Source organism: Pezoporus wallicus, unplaced genomic scaffold (genome assembly GCF_028554395.1).
Source record: "Pezoporus wallicus isolate ANWC-B61680 ecotype Strahan unplaced genomic scaffold, APGP_CSIRO_Pwel_v1 contig_8673, whole genome shotgun sequence".
NCBI classification, from domain to species: domain Eukaryota; kingdom Metazoa; phylum Chordata; class Aves; order Psittaciformes; family Psittacidae; genus Pezoporus; species Pezoporus wallicus.
The window spans coordinates 1,216,098-1,237,408 of NW_026637196.1; the positions used below are offsets into that span (position 1 = coordinate 1,216,098).

Sequence of the window (21,311 nt, forward strand, 5' to 3'; positions counted from 1 at the left end):
AAGTTAGGCCATTTCCCATTATTTTATATTAGTCTCCCACCATTTTCCAGTTTTTATTTCCTGAAAGCAAGTTTCAAACTTGAGTTTAATTTAAAAAGACCATCTGATTTAAAAAGAATTCCCAGTGCAACCGAGTCAGCTGGCATATTTTCATGTCATATTTGATTCTATGGTTTTCCTGTTTGTATATAGCATGGAGCTGCTCTGCTCAACCAGCTTTTTCAGCCTCTCTTGCCAGATGCCATCCACGTGATAAGAAAGGGCTTTTAACTGGGTAGCAAAGCTTTCATTCCAGAGTGACAAAACAAAGAGGTCCATGTGCTATTGTCATCGATGGATTCACCCTTTAACCTCTAGTTTCAACACTGTTTTCCTTGTACCTGATTGATAAGTGTAACAACATCACAGCTGGTATGAAACCATCACTGACCATATTGTTGATTTACTGATGGAAGTATTTTTCCTTTTACTGGGAATTTCCTATAATGTATTTCTCCAGAAGCCCACTCCACCAGGCTCCTGGGGACTCAGCAGCAACAGTGGCTTTATTCTTTCTCTCCAAAATGGTGACTTTCAACATTCAAAAGCAGGTACTCAGCACATCTGTTTCATCCCCATCTTCAGCACTGTGCAGACCCCTACTGCAAATTCCACCCCTCCTCTTACCAACAGGATGTAAGGACTTCCATATATAAACTCTTCCGCAAGGCAAACGGACAGTTTGTCAGCACACCAGGATTGCTGCCTATGTATTTATAGGCATAAAGACAAAGGCTTCATTCAGATAGTTTCAAATAAACTGTGCATACACACATACACATTGTATTTATTGAGTAATGATATAACCCTGATACATAACCCTGATATGTAACTTATCTGCATCAGCAGGATGTAACAACCAGTGCAACCTGAGTTAGATTCACTTCTGGGTTTTGAGGTAGCAGAAAAAAATAATTATCACTGCACTTCAGAATAAGTCAGGAGAGTGCCTCTTTGCTTAGTTGAGATCAGAACTGCCACAACCCTTTTACTAAGAAATGTGAGGAAATGATATACCACAAGGAAAGGTAAGTGTAATGTGTTGTCTAAGAAAAGATGGTTACAGAGTACAAATGCAACCCACATGATGAGAAGCTGGGCTTTCTCAGGTGATGACAGCACACAGGCAGATCAGATGGTGCCAATCTGCAGTGCAGCTGAGGCCAGAAGACAACTAAAATTCTACTAAAGAAGTGGAAAATTATTTGGGAATGAAAATAGAAGCTATGTAACAGTGGGGGTTAGAGGAAGGCAGGCCAGGAAACTTCAAACAAGTTTCCAAGAGTCAGTGAAATACCAACCCTGCTCAGCATCTTTGACAGCTGCCACTACAGTTTGCTCTTAGGGATGTCTGAGTCCATCAAGTGCTGCCAGAAAAAGGCCTGTATCCTGCGCCATGCATCTTCTTGGGCTCTGGCATGCTCCCTCCACTGCCCTCCCCAGTGCACATACATCCCAAGCACTTTGTGGATTGAAGCCTGGCACAGAGGTAAGTATGGTGGCTCCAAGAGGTGCCCTGCTCCAGGATAGGAGCAAAACTCCACTTCCCGTCCACACTGCTGAAGGCGCTGAACAACATCCTGGCAATAGAGGTCACTTTTCCAGTTCATGTCATCCCGGCCACACAGGAAGAGGAACTTGGCCGAGGACCTCTCCATGGGAATGCGGCAATCCCAAGTTGCTGGGTCCCTGTGATCATCTAGGACATCTGAAAAATCTATTAGGCCAGAATCATCACTGGTCTTCACCCTCCCCAGATTATATGGGTGGGTAGGAATAGTGAAGCCATCCCCCTTCAGGGGAATGAAAGAATTAAAACCGCTTCCAGATATGCTGACAACTGCCTTGATGCCAGGTAGAAATGTGGCCATGGAAAGGGCTAGATCGGCTCCTTTAGACAAGCCCAAAATGCCAATTCCCGTATCTTTCACCTGAAACATAGTTATGAAAACAACCATTATCAACTACTCCTCATTTCCTGGGCTGACAGGTCTCCAGTTCTGCTTCCTCACCCCTTACCACCCATACTTTAGCCCTCCCCTCTCTCTATCATGTTATATCACTCCCATATCTATCCCTTTGTTAAGGCTCCACAAGAGTGACTTTGAATTCAAAACTCTTCAACATTTCTCCTCCTGTTGACCTCTGTAGACAAAGCCTCTTTGCTTCCTCCATGTTTCTGGCTGCACACTTGTATTTTCTACTGCTCCTGCCTCCGACCCCTGTTGATCTTCTCTCCTCGGGTCCCCTTTGCAAAAACACTTTCTCATGGGTTTACTTGCATTATTTTCTTCCATGCCATTGTTTTTTTATACTCTCCTAGAGCTGACCTGTTATCTTCTGTTTTGTCTTGGAACCAAAAGGTTCATCACACCTGAGGCTGAGTAAGCCATATAACTATTTAAATCAACTTATTTCTAGTGAAAGCTCTTCACACTAGATTCAGTTTATGTGTGTCTTGTAAGATAACTCTGGGAGTTTCAGAGTTCTATGAGGAACAAGACAAACAAGCAAGGCTGAATTCTGCTCTCACACTGGCTACATTCCTGGTGTCCATATGCTAGAAAATAAATAACGTTGTGGAATGAATACCGCATTAAGTAGCATTCCATTCAGTTTAAATGCTACTTGACTTCTCTTGGTCTCTGTTGGCTTAAGTGGGATGCTATAAAAGCATCTTTCTCATCCCACATGCTTGTCTTAACACAGCCCCAGCTTTTTAAGACATGGCACGTTCCCCAGTGCTACAACTGTAAGGGATTCTGTTGTTAAAGTGATTTAATATTGTCTTGCGAAACTTACTCAGAATCAATAGCCTGTAACATCTCAGAAATAGTAAAAAAAACAAACAAACAAACAATGGATTTTTTTCCCTCTAAAATCTTAACAGATGTAAAAGGAGGGAAAAAAAATAAGATTCCCTGCTTAAGCATGAAGTTTTATGTAAACTGAAAGTCTTTTATGACCTTTATGAAGTTTTATATAAATTTAAAGACCATAAAACATTAAAAATCTTCAGAATTTTTAAGTAAACCTTAAGTTTTATCCTTCTACTGCCTTGATTTAACTTTACACTAAGACTGGTTTGCACAATGATCTGATGGTTACAACACACTGCAAAACCAGCTATTCAACTACTTAAGGTTTTCATCTCTCAGATCATGCTGTCATTCAGACAACGCTGTCTCCTTATAGCATCTTAGATATTTAAGTGCATTTAGTGGCATAGAGCATTCCAATTAGAAAACCAGAAAATAGTTTTCTACAGGAAGATTACCATCATTAGTCTCTTACCTGCTGCTGCTTCCGCAAAAAGTTCATAGCTTCCTCAAAATAGCTCATTTCAAGAACCTCTGGCACAGCAGGAAGATCTTCAAAGGCCATGTAAGCAAGAGCCAGAGTCACGAAACCTCTGCTAGCCAGGAGACTTGCTCTGTATTCAACAAGACCTCCTCCTGATCCATACAAATCGATAAGTCCAGGGAATGGACCAGGTCCTGCAATGAAAGGCATGTATATATATAATCAAAAAGTTTCTACAGTCATTCCTTCAGTAGTGCCCCCTCAGCACATATCAGGACAGTAGATACCAGAAGGAAAGCATCCTCTGAAACTTTCCACAGGATGTCATTCTCAGGCACACTCGCAAATACTGTAAGGACACCAATTCAGGTATTTCTTCTCTCTCTTAGGAATTCACTATAGGAAGTTCACATTGGGCATCCTTCTTCCACCATGAATATCAGTGGACATTGGCCTAGATGTTCTCAGGCCATTGGAGACTGATGAACAAACAGCTTATTCAGAAGCTGTGCTGGCAGGTTTTCCTGGGGGGGAACACTTGAGTTATGAAATGCACCACAAATGCCAGCACTGGCTTATGCCAACTCGGGCTTTAGTGTCATGTGGGTAACTACCCCTGAGCTTCCCAGTTCTCCTCCTGCAGCCATAGGAATTTCTTTTCCTGCTGCTGCTCTGCCCATTCTTATACCTAGACTTCCCCTACAAGATTCGGTGTCACAGCAGCTGCCAGGGGAATTTTTATTTGTTACAGAGCAAGATATTCTCGTTTAAGTACTGCTCAAGGAGCATCAAGAGTTCAAGGCTCAGAGTAGCTTTATACAGGATCCAGTTTCAGCACTGTCTCTGTACAGAGCTGTGAAATATGGCACCTGTTTAATTAAAGACCTTGCTTTTCCCCATGTGTCTCCTATCTTCCTAAGTATCCCATGTGGTCAAGCTGCTCAACAAGGTAGACGTCTGCCTTTTCCTTAGCCAAAGAGAGAGACAGAGAGGTAAGACCAAAGCCTGCAGGAAGATCCATTGCAGCTGCTGGAGCAGCCTAGGCTGGCTGCATCTCAAGTCCAGTGCTCCCACCATGCCTCCTGATTCCTCACTCCACAGCCAGGGCTGTCACGCTTCACAGCTCTGCTGAAGACCAGGGGCCTCTTTGCCCTGTCAGCTAAACAGAAGAGCTAAGAAATAAACACTCTTCCCCAGAGCTCTCACAGCAGAAGAGGTCCTGACCCCTCAGCCAGGAGACACCTCGTGTTACCAGTGCTGCCATCCCTGCATCCTTGCCTGCCTGGGCAACAACCGCTTTTCCCTCTGTGTGAGGATCCAAGCAGCTGGACGAGGTGCAGGTTGAGGGGAACCTTGAGCTGAGGCTTTGCTCTGGGTTGCTGAGCACATCCAGGAGCCACGGAGCACAGCATGTGGTGTCACACCTGGAAAACCAGAACGGCATTAAAACTCACCAGCAGGGAGGAAGAGGGTTGCTTTCAGACGGCCTTCTCTGACTGGAATCCTCTTCACACCCTCTCCTAAAAACCATCGTTCATTGATGCATTTTCCCAGCAAGCAGCTCATGTCCCCGTGGCCCTCATACACTTCCAAGTCCACACAGTAAGGGGTCAGCACATTCCTCTTTGCCAGCCGTTTATGGGGCACTTTAGACTGCAGAGACCACAGCAGCCCCATCGGCTCCACTCCTGAATAGCTCCCCCCCAGCGATGGGGAGCGGCTGAGGTCCAGCTCTCCGTTGCTCCCTGCTCTGTAGCGAGCGTGAGCTTGGAACAGCTCCCCGCTCTCATCCAGCAGGCTGGCTCGGAGGGTGACCTCCTGCTGCGGCAGCAGACCTGCCACACGGATCTGCACGGGGTCATCGAACAGACACTTGCGGGAAGGCAGAACCATCACCCTCACCGCCATCCCAGCGCTGCTGGGGAAGAGGAGCTGCGCTTGGCTGGGGAGAGACACTGGCTGCGCGGAATAGGATCGTCGCGAGTCAAGTCGCCTGTCGCTCCTCAGGCTTAAAATCCCTGCCAAAGTCCAGGAGGCACCACCGTGACGTGAGAGCTTCCTCCAGCCGGCAAGCACGGGCTGCCGGGAGACGTAGTTCAGAGCACGCCTTCCTCCAGGCGCTGCCGTCGGGAGCGACACACCACCACCTTCCACTTGAACAGGCACAGGCTGTCATTTGTTCCTTACTTTTGATTAGAGAGACACTAAATTAAATTAAACGCTAAATTAAAAAACCCAAAGTGATAAAATGAGATATTCAAATCGCTCTTCCTCCCACGGTGGGAAAGTCCGGATTCCACTGCAGAACTGGCTCGGGCACCTTTGCCCAGTGTGCCCAAATAAAATGGAAAGCCTGAAGCAATGCAATATCTTAATGCAGCTGTGAAACAAAGCCTGCACTTAATGCCTCTGGAGTTTTCAGCAATTTTTGGACAAGCACCACAAGACAAAAGGATGCTTTAAGCTTTATGTTACTTTAAAAACAAAGGAAACAGACAAAGTAAAACAATTATATATTTTCACAATAATCAATTTGTCTAAAGGTTATCTGCACTGTCTTAATACATGGAAAACAAATTTCTCCCTACATCACCAATGTACGGAAGAACTGTTTGAAGATCTGATGATAAATACCATCTTTTGGGTTTCATAAATGACAACACTACATTTTTTTAGTGTTTGTGTATTTAACAGCCTCCTAGTCCTATCCTGCAGGTCTCAGACACATGACTAGTCTCATCCCATTATGTGGAAACACAAATGAGACTTAAGGCTGCAGAAATGGGCTCCTGATTCACACAACTCACCTCACCAAGCATTAGGCAGCAATGAATGGCAAAAGATTAAACAATGAGCCTACAAGCTGCAGAACCATTATGCCAGGAGACCACAGGTGATGTACACATTGACTGTAAACCTGGCAAACAACTCTTAAAATCACGACTCAGGATGCTACTTGACTTCTCTTGATGTAAGAGAATGTGGCTACATTTAAATGTAACAGTGGAAAGAAACTAAAACCAGCAATAAAAACGTGTAGCTGAAGAAAGAAAATAGCCAGCATTCACTTGCACACGTCCTCCTGGGTGTCCTCCAGCCACCACATCATTAGAAAAGAGAAAATAAGAAATTACCACAGAAATAAGATTTTAAGATGACCTTTTATTCTAGGAGTTGTAATTTCTCACCATCAAAACATCACAGCCACCACTTAGTGAACTACAACTGGACAGGACTTCCGTCTTAAGTAGAATGCACGGGTTGGAGTGATGCAGCCTGATGGTGATAGAGCTGATTCTTCTTTGTCCACTTGTGTTGTTATGAAAATAATCCGTAGAGCTGAACAGTCATGGCTTCAGTGTTGGGATTCCCAAACCCTGGCTTGCCTCCCTTCAAATTTTATTTCTCTCACCACCACTGAGGCAACATGCAAAGACCTCAAAATGCTATTGTCAAACCTTAAAGCCAAAAAAATCTGGCCAGTTGATCTGGTCTCTGAAATCAAGCAAAATAGCCATCTGCTTGACAGACATTGTGGAAGGCAATTTAATGTTCAGTTCTTTTCCCTTTAATCACATTTGTACTCCAGTCACAGATGCTGATGATTGTATCACAGCAGAGATCACAAGCGCAAGTTTCCCACCTCTGCTATAGCCCTTTCACAGTTTTCGTGAGACAGTCTAGTAGCTGATAGTAGCTGTACTTTAGGTCATATTCCATGTCATACCAGTAATTCACTGAGGAGACAAGAAAAAGGAGAAATGTTTCTAAGGCTCGAATGTAATGCTTTACAAATGTGTTCACAGGCTGGTTTACACAGTTCAGTTAGCACAGGCTTTTCATGACTGATTGAACATTGAAATGAGCCAATCTTTGACTACAGCCAAAAATAACATAAGCAAATATTAGGGGTCTTTAATACTGGCAATGCAACTCTGTCTTAACCCCAACTAGCTCAACTTCAGACTTTACTGGGGATTCCTTTGAGCAGAAGCTGGCAGAATGTTCAGAAACAGAAAATGTATGCTTCTATTTAGATCAAAAATACCAAATACACTGAAAAGTTTAATATCTGGATGGGAACCTCTCTTCCCCTGAGTGTGTAAAAGATGGGAAATTCACCACTAATTCACAATGGTCATCAACTGGACAGTGCTTTAATTCTGTTTCTCATTCTAGTTTGGATGTATGTCTCCCAGAAAAAACTAATTCAAGCAGTATAATATGTACCAGTGCCTTTTGGAGGAGAATATACTCTAGCTTCAGACATTCCCTGGATCAGACCCAGAGAATACTGGCTTTTCAAGTGTATACAAACTGTAGTGCAGTTAACACACTAAAGGCCAAATAATGTCAACTCTTTGGCATTTCTGCTAGACAGACAAAAAAAAAGAGTGGCTGAAACAACTCTGCTTTTCTCTGAAAGTCTTTAAGGACTGATGCAGCACTACTGGAAAAAAGAGAATCAGAAATACTGCTTTAGTGATAGCTTGTCTTTTTATCACAGTATCACAAATACAGTGTTCAAAATATTCTTCCTGGGCAGACAGGATTATTCCAGACAAAGGACAGCAAAAAACTCTTCCTCAAACCTTGCAAAACTTACAGCACCAAATGAGCAGTGCTTCAAGTTCTGGGAATCTCTTCGGGAAGAAATAAAAAAAGGTAGTGAGGGATGATAATAAATCCTACGAAGAGATTATAAGACTTTTGATAAGTGCAGGGAGTAGTAACACAAGCACAGGCTTATTAGCAAGGTAAGAGACTTGGTTAAAGCAGATTTCAGCTCACATGACATCCTCTATGTTGTTTCTACATCCATGCCTAAAACTCATACACTTTCTGGTTTCATTTTCTTCCCCCAGGTCCTGTTTTGCTGGTGTGATAATGGCACAAACAACATGCAATTTCTTTGTGAAAGGTATGTAGATGAGCAATTTGCAGTTGGCAGGCTAGGCAGACAAACTGCTTATCTCCATGTCATAAATAGAAACTGGATCATGATCACTGAATTAGCTACCCTTCTCCAGACTTGGCAACTAGAAAGGCTTTTTACTTCTGCTATATCCCTCACCAACAATATTATGAATTATAAGCAGGACTGCAAGGAGGTAGCCCCAGGGCATCTGCCAAGACAGTTGTTTCCTCCTGAGGAGAGGCAGATGACCTTAAAGAGACCTTTGGGCCCAGTTACTCTTTGCTGTGGGATATCTAGGTGCATACCCACCACAGTTCAGAAAGGTATCTGGACATACTGTGTATTTTACCTGCTATACAGCCATGTGATTGCCGAACATGATGGAACCAGAGAGAAGGCAGGTATAACATCTCACCAGCTCTCACTGTACACTGCAAAGGTTTTGCCTGAGCATATTCTGGATATTGTTTCAGATTTGGGTTCAAGGGGTCCAGGGGGATCCAAGGCACCTAAAAGCAAAAGAGTAGGTACACGGTACTGACCCTGGCGAAAATTTCCAGCAAGCTTCCAGAAAAGCAACTGATAACCAAACTTAGTAGGTTACAAAACCTGTATTTTCCCTAGTAAAATACATACAGCTAGGACACATACAACTGGGAGCAGGTTAAGGATATAAAAATTTGCATCCTTTGGCACCTCCTTCAGTGAAGCATTTCTAACTGAGAAAAAGGTGCTAAATGCCATGAAATTTCAGTCTTTGCATACTTTCAAAACACCCCCAGCCCCTTATATCACTTGGTGCTCCTGCATTTAGTACTTGAGTACTTCATGTGGAACTCTCCTTTTAGACATTCCTTTCTTCTAAAGAGGTAAATAGGGAGAGATTAGATACAAAAGGCTACCAAATTTCTGTAAAATGCCTGCAGAGTTTCTGCAAAGTTACCAAGTTCTGTAAAATATATATAGATCAATATATATTTGATCTGTATGTTTTAATCAAATAAATATTGCTCCTAGCAAGAAAAAACAATTTATTAATTTAGACAGATGCTGTAGATGGTGATGCTGCTGTAGAGCAAAATCTAGCCCTGAGTAGAAGGCAAATAGAGCATGAATGCAGAGGAGTCTACTGCAGTCTTAATGACATAAATTCCTTTATTGTTGATTCATTTAAAAGTCCTTTATTGGATCTATTTAAGTTTGGTGCAGTGAAGACAGTTTTTGATATCAATGGTTTCAGGTGTGCAGTAAATTTTTTTTCTGGAAGCTGGGTATCCTTTGCAAATAGTAAAATACCAGTGAAATATCTAGGCATTCTCCTTGCAGCAATCAAAGATTTCTAAATATCAATTAAAACCCTCCATTTGAGGTCTCAGCAGTGCCCCAAACTGTCTTTACTTGTGTAATGACTGTGTTCTTTATATACTTTTTACCTTATCTGCACTCTTCTCATCTACAATTTCAAATGAGCCATCTTCTGATACGTGGTAGGTTGCTGGCTGATAGAGCTCTGGAACCACAGAAAGAAATAAATGACACAACTCAAGAGCAGTACTCAGAGAAACTAATGGCGGGCTATAGCACACTTTTGCCAAGTAAAAGAAAATTAAGACAAAACCATTTTCAACTTGCTGTCCTCACTGTCCTTTCCTTTGTCCATTCAAATTTAATCCATTTTTTATTAAGTCAGTCTGAATTCCTAATTGCATTCCCATTTGGAATTCCAGCCTTCTCTCTTCACAGGAATTACTCTCCTCAAAACCATTTTACTCCTGGTCCTATTGTGTTACAGTAACTGCCTTGTTTCTCTTTCAGAAGTCATAAATACATCCCTGACTTACACATTGTACTGCATTCTGGTGTTTATTCTTAGGTCAGTCTAGCAAGATAGCACTCACAAGAATTAGTGCCTTGTGGCCAGCCTTTCACTTCTAATCTGACAGGGCTCATTAGCTCTTCTGGTACTGCAGGCTGCTTTTATATCATTGCTCCAGCATATGTGCCTTTCTAAGCCTTCCACTGAGAGTTTCTCTCTAAAAACATGAAATTGCCTTTTTACTATTACTGAGAGTTTCTCTCCAAACAGATGGAGTTTTTTTATTATACACTATAAATGTAAGCATTATCTCTGTTCTATGCTTTAATGATAACTTGTTTCTCAAAATATGACTCATACGACATACATGTATTTCATACATTCATGTACATATGACAACACCACCTCTCCTATGAAGAAAGGCTGAGACAGATGGGGTTGTTCAGCCTGGAAAAGACTCTGGGGAAACCTTATTGTGGCCTTTCAATATATAAAGGGGGCTCATAAGGAAAAGACTTTTTACCAAGGCCTGTAGTGGCAGGACAAGAGACAATGGTTTCAAACTGAGAGAGGCCAGGGTTAGATTGCATAAAGGAGGACATTTTTTACAATGAGGGTCATGAGGCGCTGGCACAGGTTGCCCAGAGAAGTTGTGGATGCCCCATCCCTGGCAGTGTTCAAGGTCAGGCTGGATGGAGCCTCAAGTAACCTGGTCTAGAGAACGGGAGGGGAGATGGAACTGGATGATCTTCAAGGTCCTTTCCAACCCAAATCACTCTATGATTCTATGATTTCAAGGTTGCAAACAAAATAAAACCAGCATAAAAAAAATACTGCAGCAGCACATGTATCTAGGCAAAATTACGTTAGTGTCATATAGCACTCTGCATTCACTTAATCTGATGGTTTGAAAATCCAGGAATGGGAAGATAAAGTCTTATTTTATGAGGCATAAAGTTAAGCTGTCCATCTTCTAGATGATACTGCAACATAACAAATTATTCTACTACTGTGCACATAGGAAAGAAACATAAACAGAAAACAGGCACTGTGAAGTACTGCTGCCATAAAAATCTCTTTTTTCGTTTCTCTAGTTTTCAGAGATTCAGTTGTAACTTAAATATTTCATTAAATTACAACTTATCTTTCAGCTTCCTGCTTTTTTTCCTAGAGAAGAGAATGAGCAGGCAGGACCCAAAGCTGTTGAACATCAAAGACGGTATGCTATAATACTGACAAGGTACTTAATAATTTAAACATTCTAAAGCTGAAGAGACTGCCATGGGTATCAACGAACCTATTACTTCACAGGACTGGAAAACCTGACCTCAGAATAATGCTTACGTGACAAACTACCTGCAGCACGAAATAAAAGAGATTTATTTTCACACTAGAAAGCATAACACTGCATAAACATCACAATGTTATCCATGCTTCTTTTTTTTTGTATCTTTCAACATCTTAGTCTCCTCGTTTCCAACCTCCAGACGTAACTGCACAGTAAATTATGTACCATATGGGATGAAGGGACGGTCACTTGGTGGATGCAGTAGAAAATATTTCTCTCCAGATATCACACAGTACAAGTTCTCATAATGATCTTTATGTACTAGGATTGAGAGAAAAACAAAAAGAGAGATGTGGAGAAAGAGAGAAAAATCAGAATTACTTCCTTCTCTACACCAGAAATTATAGCAAACAAAGTGCCAGCTTCTCCTCTTACTATCAGGCTGCTCCCTCCTCTTGCTACCAGTGGGAGTGGAAATTAACATAATGTTGTAGCAAATGTATTCAACAAAGCAAATCCTCAGTGCCTTGCATGACACAATGCCAGGTAGAGGCACCCAGAGACAGAGCAGCAGAGGCTGCAGAAGTGCAGAAGAAAGGAAGAGTGTTGAACTGCCTTGTAAGAAAAAACACACAGTCCTACTGAGCCACCAACCCAAAATGAGCCCATTTAAACCCACACTGAAAGCACTCAGAAGACTTAGAATGCCAGACAATACATACAAGAGGTCACAGCAGCCGATTCCCCGAGCCAGAAATTCACAGCATCAGGCTTCTTCCCTGTATGGTTAGGGAATAGAGAAATGCTGTCAGCAAAAAAAAGAAAGAATTTGAAATGTCATGTTTAAAAGTGTTTTTTAAATAACTTTCTGCCAAATACTGTCCTTTAACTTCCTTCATAATTATGCCTGGTTTCATTGCAAAGAGCATTCTGTGAGCAACTGCAGCTTCCTTCTACACTGGAAGCCACTGTAGCGCCAATCACACTTCATGACATCGTACTATCCATCCCAAAACTGATGGTTGCAACCCTTTGCTTCTGCATTCTGAATCCGTAAGACTCGGCTCACAGAGAAATTGCACACAGTTGCAAAAAGAAGATGAGATCATGGTAAATTGTTTTCCCTGACATTTTAAAGCCATGCTGCAAAATAGAAACCAACTGAAGCAGAACAGGGCTTCACTAGAGACAAACATCTGTAATTTTGCACAGGGGGTAGGGCTGTGTGTTGTTTCAATCCTTTGTTATGCTACTTTCAGTAGCAATAGCATGAATCTGAGTAGAAACATGACTCTACATCAGAGAAAAGCCTCTCTATGAAAAGAAGTGCTATTTGGCAATATCACAACATGGTTTCAGTTCCAATACACAACTCAGATACTGATTCTAGAGTAATCCAAACCCAATATGTGGATCACTCTGTCTTCTACTTTCTAAGGGGATGAAACCAAACTGAGCTGTGGCATCCAGAAGAACAAGCATTCACCATGCACATAATTGTTTTAAAGCTCCACCCAAAGTATTTACAGAATACAGGAGAAATAAGGTTACCAAGTGCCTCACTCATCCATGGTATGTCAGGCTGCACATCACAGACCAGTTCAGGGAACTCCTCGGTGAGGTTTGAACACTGCTTCTGCACATAGAATACGTTGGGAGAGGTCACTTTCTTCTCCACAATGTCCAAAAAGTCTGCAAAAGGCATTTGGCGCTCCTCTGGCATGACAAAGCGGTCCTGAAACACGGCATCTGCATAACCATTTGGTGTTACTGCCACACTCACTACCTTGGGACCTACTACCTCCCTGCAAAACAAATCAAAGGTTTGCAGCCAGACCTACACTTGGCCCATCTATTGGACACCGGTTACTTTACAAACAACACATTACATGGGCAGCAAAAACAAGAAGCCTTTTTTACTGTCTGGCAAGGACTCTGGGGTTCTGCTCCAACTGCTCCCTGCAGTCAAGGGAGTATTGGAGTCAAGGGAGCTCCCTGGAGTGAAGAGTACTTCAGCCTCTCTTATTCCTCTCCTAACAAGCAAGTTCACAAAGGAGCTCCTTCTTCCTCATCTTCAGCAACCCTATCTAGTTGAAGATGCTCCTGCTCATTGCAGGGGTGTTGGACTAGATGAGCTTCGAAGGTCCCTTCCATCCTAAACTGTTTTATGATGATTCCATGATTTCTCCATGCAGGCAGAGGGCCCTCTGCAGCCACTTCTTTTAACAAATCATGGCAGAGCTTGATAGTCTTGGGACCACTCAACCCAGCCAAATCCAGGTGGCCACATCAAAAGCAATCGAGGAAGAAGATGTGGACATAGACTGATAGATACACACATCATGAGGCTAACAGCCCTTAGTTCTGTAAGAGATTTAGCTTTAAATTCACAGATTCAGGTTTAACCATAAATCCCCTTTAAAGAACTTTTCTTTCAAAAATTCAGTTATTGTTAAAAGTCTCATTGTTCTGTTTTGGTTTCTGATTTTTAAACAATTAGTACTCAGTCAAAACCGAGTCAGTCTCTTCTTCTATTCTACCACTAACACCCCACTCCAACTGGGGGGCTACAGGCTGGATGGGTTTCAATAGCTGTATTGCTTGTTTCAATAGTGTATTGCTGCACAGTGAGAAACCCATGCTTCTGCCTGCATGGGAGCTGGTCAGGAAACGGTGTCTGCAGGAAGAAATTTACACAAGTTGGGCAAGGCTGAATACATTCATACATAGAAGCAGCACAGAGGAATCTGAGCTAATCTTATATGTAAAAGTGAAGATCAACCAAGGGCCTCCTACTGAGGTCAACCGAAGCTGGCCACGAGTGCTACTCCAAGGCTCATTCATACCTGAGGTACGCTGAGGTCCATTTCTGCAGGGCCGGCCAGTGGCTGATGGCATTCTGAATTATACAAGGCTTATTCGGACTCACCCATTCCCGATAAAACTCCAGCGGGGACGGAGGCCCATCAAGATAGGGTATGGACTCTGTCCACCCCAGCTCTGCGCAGGCAAACGACAAAGAGCTTTAGAGATCCTTAGAGAAGCATCCTTAGAGAAGCACCTCCTGCAAGCACACTAACAGGCTTCAAACCCCACACCACAGGCGCTCCGCTCAAAGCAAGCCATGTCCTCTCAGCCCCAGAAACTGCTGTTAAAACCCAAAAGTCTTTAGGGAGGGTTTCAGGCCAGGCAGGTACACCAGGCTACCGCTCTGCTACTCTTCTGCCGTCAGGCACAGCTCATCCACAGGCAGCCATGCTGTGGGCTGACCGGAGAGCGGGCATGATATATAAGTATGTCCTTCACAGGACATGTTACAGGAGATGCACGTCTGACACAGACAATACCACAGGAGGGTATTTGGAAGCTGCGACAGTGTGCTGTTTTGCTGTTTCATACACAGGAAATTAACCCGAAAGGCCTCTTTTCTCGAGTTTAGCTTCCTTTCGCGGCAGCCTTTCTGCTGCTTCTTCACCTCAGGAACATTCGGCCGAGAGCAGAGCAGGGCCGCGGCTGCTCCAGTTCAGCCCATGCCGTCTCCGAGGCACCCGAGGACCGCCAAGGAGGCGGCAGGGCCCAGCCCGGGCCCCACCGCTGCCTCTCGGCCGTTCCCCACCGCCTCCATCCCGCACCCCGGGCCCCCTCCCGCTCCCCGCCCGGCCCAGCGCTCACCGCGGGCCTCCCGCGGGAAGGCGGCCAGGCAGCCCCTGACGGCCCGCAGCGCCGCGGCCTCCGCCATGCCGCTGGGCCCCGGGGCGGAGCGACAGGGAGGAGGAGGAGGAGCTGCCACCGCCTCCTCCTTCCTTCTCCTTCTTTCCCTCGGTTCCTCCCTCCCCCGAAGCACCCCCAGGGCGCTGTAGGTCGCGCAGCAAAACCGCATCTCGGTAACAAAGGGTCACATTTTATTGAAACGTTTTAAGACAGGGAGTACAAATGAATACAGAGTTAAAAACAGCCCCCGGGGGAGCCTCACAGTGCAAAAAAACCCAACAAACGATTTGTAGTATTATTTCTTCCAGCTAAAAAAAAAAAAAAAGGACATTTAAAGGATTATTTTACCTAAAGCCAAAAGTATAAAAACACACATTTATAAATAAAGGAGGGATTTTGTCTTTGTCTAAGGGGTGAAGGAATGGGGTAGTGTTGGAGCACACGGTGCTTGCCTGGTGCCTCAGCCGTACACCAGGCATGCCGAGGGGACATGGCTTATTCCTAACGCTCCTGCCCCTGTAGGTTATCCCTACGGACGTTATCCCTATGGACACAGCTGCCCCCGTGCTATTCACACACGCGATCCGAAATACGGGACGTGCTGGTCCCTATCCAGAGAAGGGAGAACCTGCTCAATAAGGGGCTGCGAGAACAACCTGTCTTTCCAATGAGGTTTGTGTCATGTAGTATCCTGGATGCTACACATCCGATGGGGTGGGGTGGGGGGAGACACCACATACATGCATGAATTTGCCAATGGTGTTTAAATACCTGTATTTTTTCCTTATATATAATTATATACATACTCTTTCTTCTTTAAAAAAATTAGGTCTGTATGTTTCTACTCTCGGGAATAAACGCCCCAATTCCTCTGAGTCACAACGGAGTCTGCAAAACGGGGGACTGGGGAAGGTGCTGCTCTAAAGCCCCAGCCATGAGCCTGGGAGGTCGCATGGAATGGAGAGGACAACCTGAGAGAGGAGGTGGGAGAAACACAAGACTCCCAGACACACAGCTCCTGGGTGCTACAAGGGATGGGGAGGAGGAAGGTGGTACCTGCCTGCAGCCCCAAGTAAAACAGAGTGTGCCGCCTTCTCAGCTTGCAGCCCTTCCTACTGCACCAGTTTGAGAGAGCCCAAGAGTGAAAACCCAGGGGTCCCACAGGCAAAGCAATACTATTTACAAGATGAGAAACAAAAACCCCAAACCAACAACTACTGTCATTTTGACCAGGAATGTTGGGTTGGAGGGGACAAATGGATGTAAAGAGGACAGGCAGGTCCAAATTATTTCTTCAGGCTTTATGTTAAACAAGTAACTCATCTCAATAACATATCTGGTTGTGCCTAAGCTAACACCAACACAAATCAGTAAGAGGGATCACAACCTAGTAAGAGGGACAGACTCAAGCTTATTAACCTCCTCCCACAAGCCTCTTCACTTCCCAGGCAGTTTCATCACTCGGTCTTTCTCTACCTGGCCCAATGGACAGCCTGTGGTGAAACATATTCACAAGGTGCAACAAAATGTAACACATTTACGCTCTCTTTGTTCTGTAAACTAGAATTTTCAGGAGTACTTCCTACTGCCAGCAATAGGAAGCTATCAGGGAAGATTAAGTTGGATTTGTCTCAAAATATAAAGAGCAACACTTATCTCCTCACCACATATTATTAGCACCAGCATCTCCTTTACTGGACTTCTACTACTAAATTCATAACATCCAAGCCGAACAGCTCATGACTTTGCCATTCAAGAAAAACTAGTTGCTTAGAGGACAGCAAATGAAGAAACAAGAGGCCCAACAGGACACATTTAAAAACAAACCCCTTCCAATTCATTCTCCAATTACAGATCACCACCTCACTCCTAAATCTACTTTCCTGAAGCTTTTCTGTACTATCTCTTTCACAGGTATTGGCTAAATGGTGTTCCTCAGGCCAAGACCATCTCTATTTCTACTCTATTTTCCTGAGTATCCTACATCTACTATTCTAATCTATTTTAAACTACACAACCTCCTCCAGCTGATCTACTTGCCCAACACTTCTCTTGCCATCATTCTGATCACATTTTACCTCTGGTTTCTCATATGCAGCTATGACCCCAAGCAAAATTGATTCCAGGAAGCAAACCCCACTCTGATCAGCTTAAGAACTAGATTTGCTTCACAAAACTCATTTCCAAGGAGCTTTATTTCGTATCTCTATGCCATCGTCACTGGTTGTTGCTCTTTGTCTTAACGGGAATTCCATTCTTGCCACTAGCTTTTCCATATCATCTCTGACCCTTTTTGTCACTACCTCAATGGTTAATAGAATAGAATAAAATTGCACAGGGAGTAATATAAAAGACCCTCAAACCGTCATCACCAGTACCAAAAGATACCTGGGTTGAAGGGACTGCTATTTTACCTGAGTGTCTTGTGGCCCCAGTATTTCCTGTATACTAGGACATATGTTCACAGTCTGAAAGTGAAGGAACTAACCACCTCAAAAGCAAGCTTAACCCATACTAACTCCATCACAGACCCAACATGACTGCCACCGTACATTCCACTCATGGCATCTTCAGCACGCCTTCTCACTCAAGGAAACTGCCAGAAATCTCTCCCCTGCTTTTCAACTTGCTCTCCTTGGCAAAGCCTGTCTGTGCAAGAGAAGCTGCCTACAGGACTGAGCACATGAACTGATTCAGCACACAGCGATGCTGAGACAGAACTAGAAAGCAACACTTTCAAAGGTTCAGTACAAGCCCATGGAAGAAAAGCTTAGCAAGGACACCTGAAACATGATTACGCAGTTTAACTTACAGACAGAAGGAGCTGGAAAGCTCTCAAAACTGCAGAGTATCCAGCCCTGGAGTTTTTCTGAATCCTACACTGGCCTGGCCAGCCCCGTATTAAAACGGGCAGCACTGCAGATCTCCGGTCACAGAAAGACAGAGAAGTCAACAGACCACGTTTCCAAATGCCACGGGGTTTCAAAGAGATGACAGCCAGGACAGTAAAATGAGAGAAAACTGCTTCAAGCCTGTAATCTGTGGAACCAAGCGATGCCGCCTGGCTGCCTTCCACAGTGACTTCCACAGATGCTAGGAGTCTCTCTCCTGTGAAAGCTTGCTGCTTGCATCAGTTTTATCAACTGGGATCAGTTTTATTAACTTGGATTACTGCCTTAAGCTAAATACAAGTCAGACTGGAGATGGAGGAAGAAATAAATAATTTGGGGTATCTGACCCTGTTGTGGAAAGGAGTGGGGCTAAGGGGGAAGGTGCTGAAGAATTTCATTGGTTTCAAATTGTTTTTTCTTAGTTTATCATTGCCTAAAAAAGCTCACATCACTGGACAGTTTTACACCAGAACAAACACAAGTTAGCATGGGCTTCGAGAAGCTCCACAGGCTGAGAAGAGTATTGCACATACAAACGCAAGAAGGGAAGATTTTCTACTTCTCAGACCAAGAATTCATGAAAATCAAAGAGGCTGGGGAATGGGGAAATGGTGGTAATCACATCCTAAAATATCTTGTTTGAAGTTCTCACAAAACTATTCTCTGTGGGTAGTTGAAATAGCTTTAACAAAAGATCTTGGGATGGAAATAGTCTGTTTTCCTAGAAAAGCAAGAAAAACACCATTTTCCTGTCACAGTAGAATGAACAAATGCCATGGATGAGCCGCTGCACTGAAGATACCTCAAATCCAGAGTTAACACTGTAAGAGATGGAAACCAGCTTTTCCATGTCACTTCTCAATAAATAAATCATCAGCTCAAATTTCCCAGTTACAACAAAGTCAATATCCAATTCCTATTCATGAAAAGTGGCTGAAACAAATGTCCATAATTGTATCCAAATCCTGGTTTTAAAATGGCTGCAGAAAACCCAGTCATGAAGCATCAACATAATGCTAAATTCCAGATTAAAAATATCACTACTGAATTCATCAATGAATCTCCAAAGCATGGTCCAAGGGTTGCAGAACCTTCCCCCAGAGGTGAATGCAGATAAAATACAGTGTGGGGACTGCCTTGAAACAAGAGAAAAGCAGACAGGGTCGTTATGACAACAGGAGGATTACTCTAGATAACAAAATTGAGGCAGGAAAAGAAAGAACAGCAAGACAAGATTTAAGCAGAAAACAGTTCATTAATTGCACAGACACTCCAGCCTGTCTCCCTGTTGGGGGTTTATAATACAGAGATTGTTTCTCGCTGGGATATGGGAAAGGGATTGACAGTTTTTGTTAAAGGACAAAGATAACGGCCACAAATGTGACACAGAGCAACAGTCAGAAAAATAAATTAATAAATAAACTCATTAAAAGGCTGCTTCTTGATTCTCATGAAGCCTTGGAGAAGGGATTGGCTTAAACTGGACTCCTTTGTGTTTAGTCAGCAGTTCAGAATTTCTTGGATAGCTTGTGTGGCCCTTTTTCCTTAGGTGCCACCCAATCCTGACCTCCTGGCTATGAAGAAATCTCAAGGCAATTTCTCCAAACTCCTCTTTCAAGATTTTGTCTAGAGACAGGAAGCTGAAGACCATTGGGAGAAAAAAAGTATCAAAATCGTGGCCAGCACATTGCTAAGAATTAGAGCAAGTCAGTTGTAGGGGCTTGAGGAAATCAATTTCTAAAGGTCTCTCCACCAGCCCTAGAGCAGTGTGATGATAGCATCAGTCTGAAGCTCTCTCTGTGGTCCTCTTCTTGGGATTATCTCTGTGTATTCACAAACACCTGAAAGCCACCCCTCTTAGAGTTTTTTGTCCATGCGTCGTTCCACAGCTTGTAGCAACAGCTCTGAGTACTGTTCCAGCAGAGCTAGTGTCTGCTGATCCCCCAAACTCTTGGGACTTGGTAGATTGGCACCACATCCCTCATTTGATGGAGCAGTGGTATCTTGTGGCTTTGTCAGTACCTCCTTAACCTTTGGAAGCTTTTCCTCTTCCTTCAGAGAGTCCAGTTCTTTCTTCATTGAGGAGAATGTTTCTGTCAGGAGGCCTGCTATTTTATCTTTGTCAGTAGAAGACTCTGTATCATTTAACACCTGGAAACAGAGAAGAAAAGGAAAGGATATATTGGGATTTAAGTTGAGCACTGAGTAAGCAGTTTCAGTCCTTCAGAGAACTGAAGCCATGAAGATTCGCAGACCACTCAAGTGTTGTTTTCTTCAACATTCAAGATTGCCAATTTAGGCATAAAGCAGGACATGCATCCAATTCTGCTAGTCACACAAAATCCAGAGGCATCACAACAGGATAGATGGGAAGCACATTTTCAGGTAGTGTTTCCCTTATACTGGGCCTAAGGAGGTGCTACGTTTCCCAGCTGCAGCACAAGGCCAGTCTCCTTTTCTTCCTGTCTGCCAGACACAGCTGGTCACAGGAACCCGAGCAAGGTCAGAGGAGAGCTAACGCAAGCACTAAGGCAAGAGCTGCAGAGGACCACATGTCAGAAGTCTGATGTGAAAGTTTCACGCACATTCCAAGAGGCCTGACAGACTGATGCTAAGCAAAGAAAGGAAGAGTTATGATATTGCTCTGCATGTAACTCTAGTCTGGCAGTGAATGGGACAGGTGAGTGGTTGCATGTTCCATCTCACAGCTGGATTCCCATGGGACCTCTCACTTGCTAATCCTTTTCCCAGGCATCAGAGACAGAACAGATGGGGACAATAAAACTTAAAGCTCCTAAAACATTTCATCTCTCTGAAGCACTGTATAAATATTAACTAATTCCCTAATTGAAAAAGAGCATACCGTTATCTTCAGTTAACAGATAGGCTAAACAGACTGAAAAGAGTACCATAGCAAGCCACTGGAAAACCCAACAGCTGGAAATCAGGACTTCCTGCCTCCCCAGGTCAAGCTTACGGTGCAGTCAAGTGGACAACCAGGCAGCAGTAACAAGAACCCCTCAAGCCAGGAAGCACACAGCTCGTGGGCTGTAAAAGCCAAATCACTGTAACAGAACCCCTGTCGGAGGTCACTCACCATGCGGTAAAGATGAATGGCTTTGCGCATGCTGTCCTGGAGCTCGGATACCATGTGCTCACACTGCTCTACACTGATGCATGATCCTGAAGGGAAGGAAAAATAAAAACCCAAAGTAAGGCACAGTCACACTCCAATATCTGCCATCTCACAGTTGGGTACATAATCTTTCTTTTGTTTAATATATATACTTGAAAGACAATGTGCACACAATTCTCATTCAATTTATAGGGCTGGTTTAAGCCAAT

The 21,311-nt window shown here is 43.6% G+C and overlaps 3 protein-coding genes across 8 annotated transcripts in view; all 3 read right to left on the minus strand.

The window, feature by feature from the left end:
• Nucleotides 1-788: 788 nt before the first annotated feature.
• On the minus strand, nucleotides 789-5,390 carry LOC130596400 (acyl-coenzyme A thioesterase 1-like). The gene is made up of 3 exons (XM_057403950.1): nucleotides 4,797-5,390; nucleotides 3,334-3,536; nucleotides 789-1,970 (listed from the first exon to the last, which is right to left on the minus strand). The coding sequence occupies exons 1-3, from the start codon at nucleotides 5,248-5,250 to the stop codon at nucleotides 1,368-1,370; spliced, it is 1,260 nt and encodes a 419-aa protein (XP_057259933.1). The 5' UTR covers nucleotides 5,251-5,390; the 3' UTR covers nucleotides 789-1,367.
• JMJD7 (jumonji domain containing 7) lies at nucleotides 5,391-15,113 on the minus strand. Of its 3 annotated transcripts, XR_008971518.1 has the most exons (9): nucleotides 15,037-15,113; nucleotides 14,211-14,364; nucleotides 12,916-13,169; nucleotides 12,087-12,143; nucleotides 11,590-11,685; nucleotides 9,694-9,770; nucleotides 8,610-8,769; nucleotides 6,502-7,079; nucleotides 5,424-5,528 (listed from the first exon to the last, which is right to left on the minus strand). XR_008971518.1 is itself a non-coding variant. In XM_057403949.1 (8 exons), the coding sequence occupies exons 1-8, from the start codon at nucleotides 15,101-15,103 to the stop codon at nucleotides 5,515-5,517; spliced, it is 879 nt and encodes a 292-aa protein (XP_057259932.1). In that variant the 5' UTR covers nucleotides 15,104-15,113; the 3' UTR covers nucleotides 5,391-5,514. The 3 variants fall into 3 exon arrangements, 2 of the variants coding, with proteins under 2 accessions (XP_057259932.1, XP_057259931.1); XM_057403949.1 differs by lacking the exon at nucleotides 6,502-7,079 and having other exon boundaries at nucleotides 5,391-5,528; XM_057403948.1 differs by lacking the exon at nucleotides 5,424-5,528 and having other exon boundaries at nucleotides 6,485-7,079.
• Nucleotides 15,114-16,492: 1,379 nt separating this feature from the next.
• The window catches only part of MAPKBP1 (mitogen-activated protein kinase binding protein 1), a 98,971-nt gene continuing 94,152 nt past the window's right edge, over nucleotides 16,493-21,311 (minus strand). For all 4 annotated transcript variants that reach the window (XM_057403952.1, XM_057403953.1, XM_057403955.1 and 1 more), the window contains 2 exons: nucleotides 21,064-21,149; nucleotides 16,493-20,117 (listed from right to left, as the gene is read on the minus strand). In XM_057403952.1, the coding sequence (XP_057259935.1) occupies nucleotides 19,824-20,117; nucleotides 21,064-21,149 (380 nt within the window). In that variant the 3' untranslated portion in view covers nucleotides 16,493-19,823. The remainder of the gene's footprint in view (nucleotides 20,118-21,063; nucleotides 21,150-21,311) is intronic.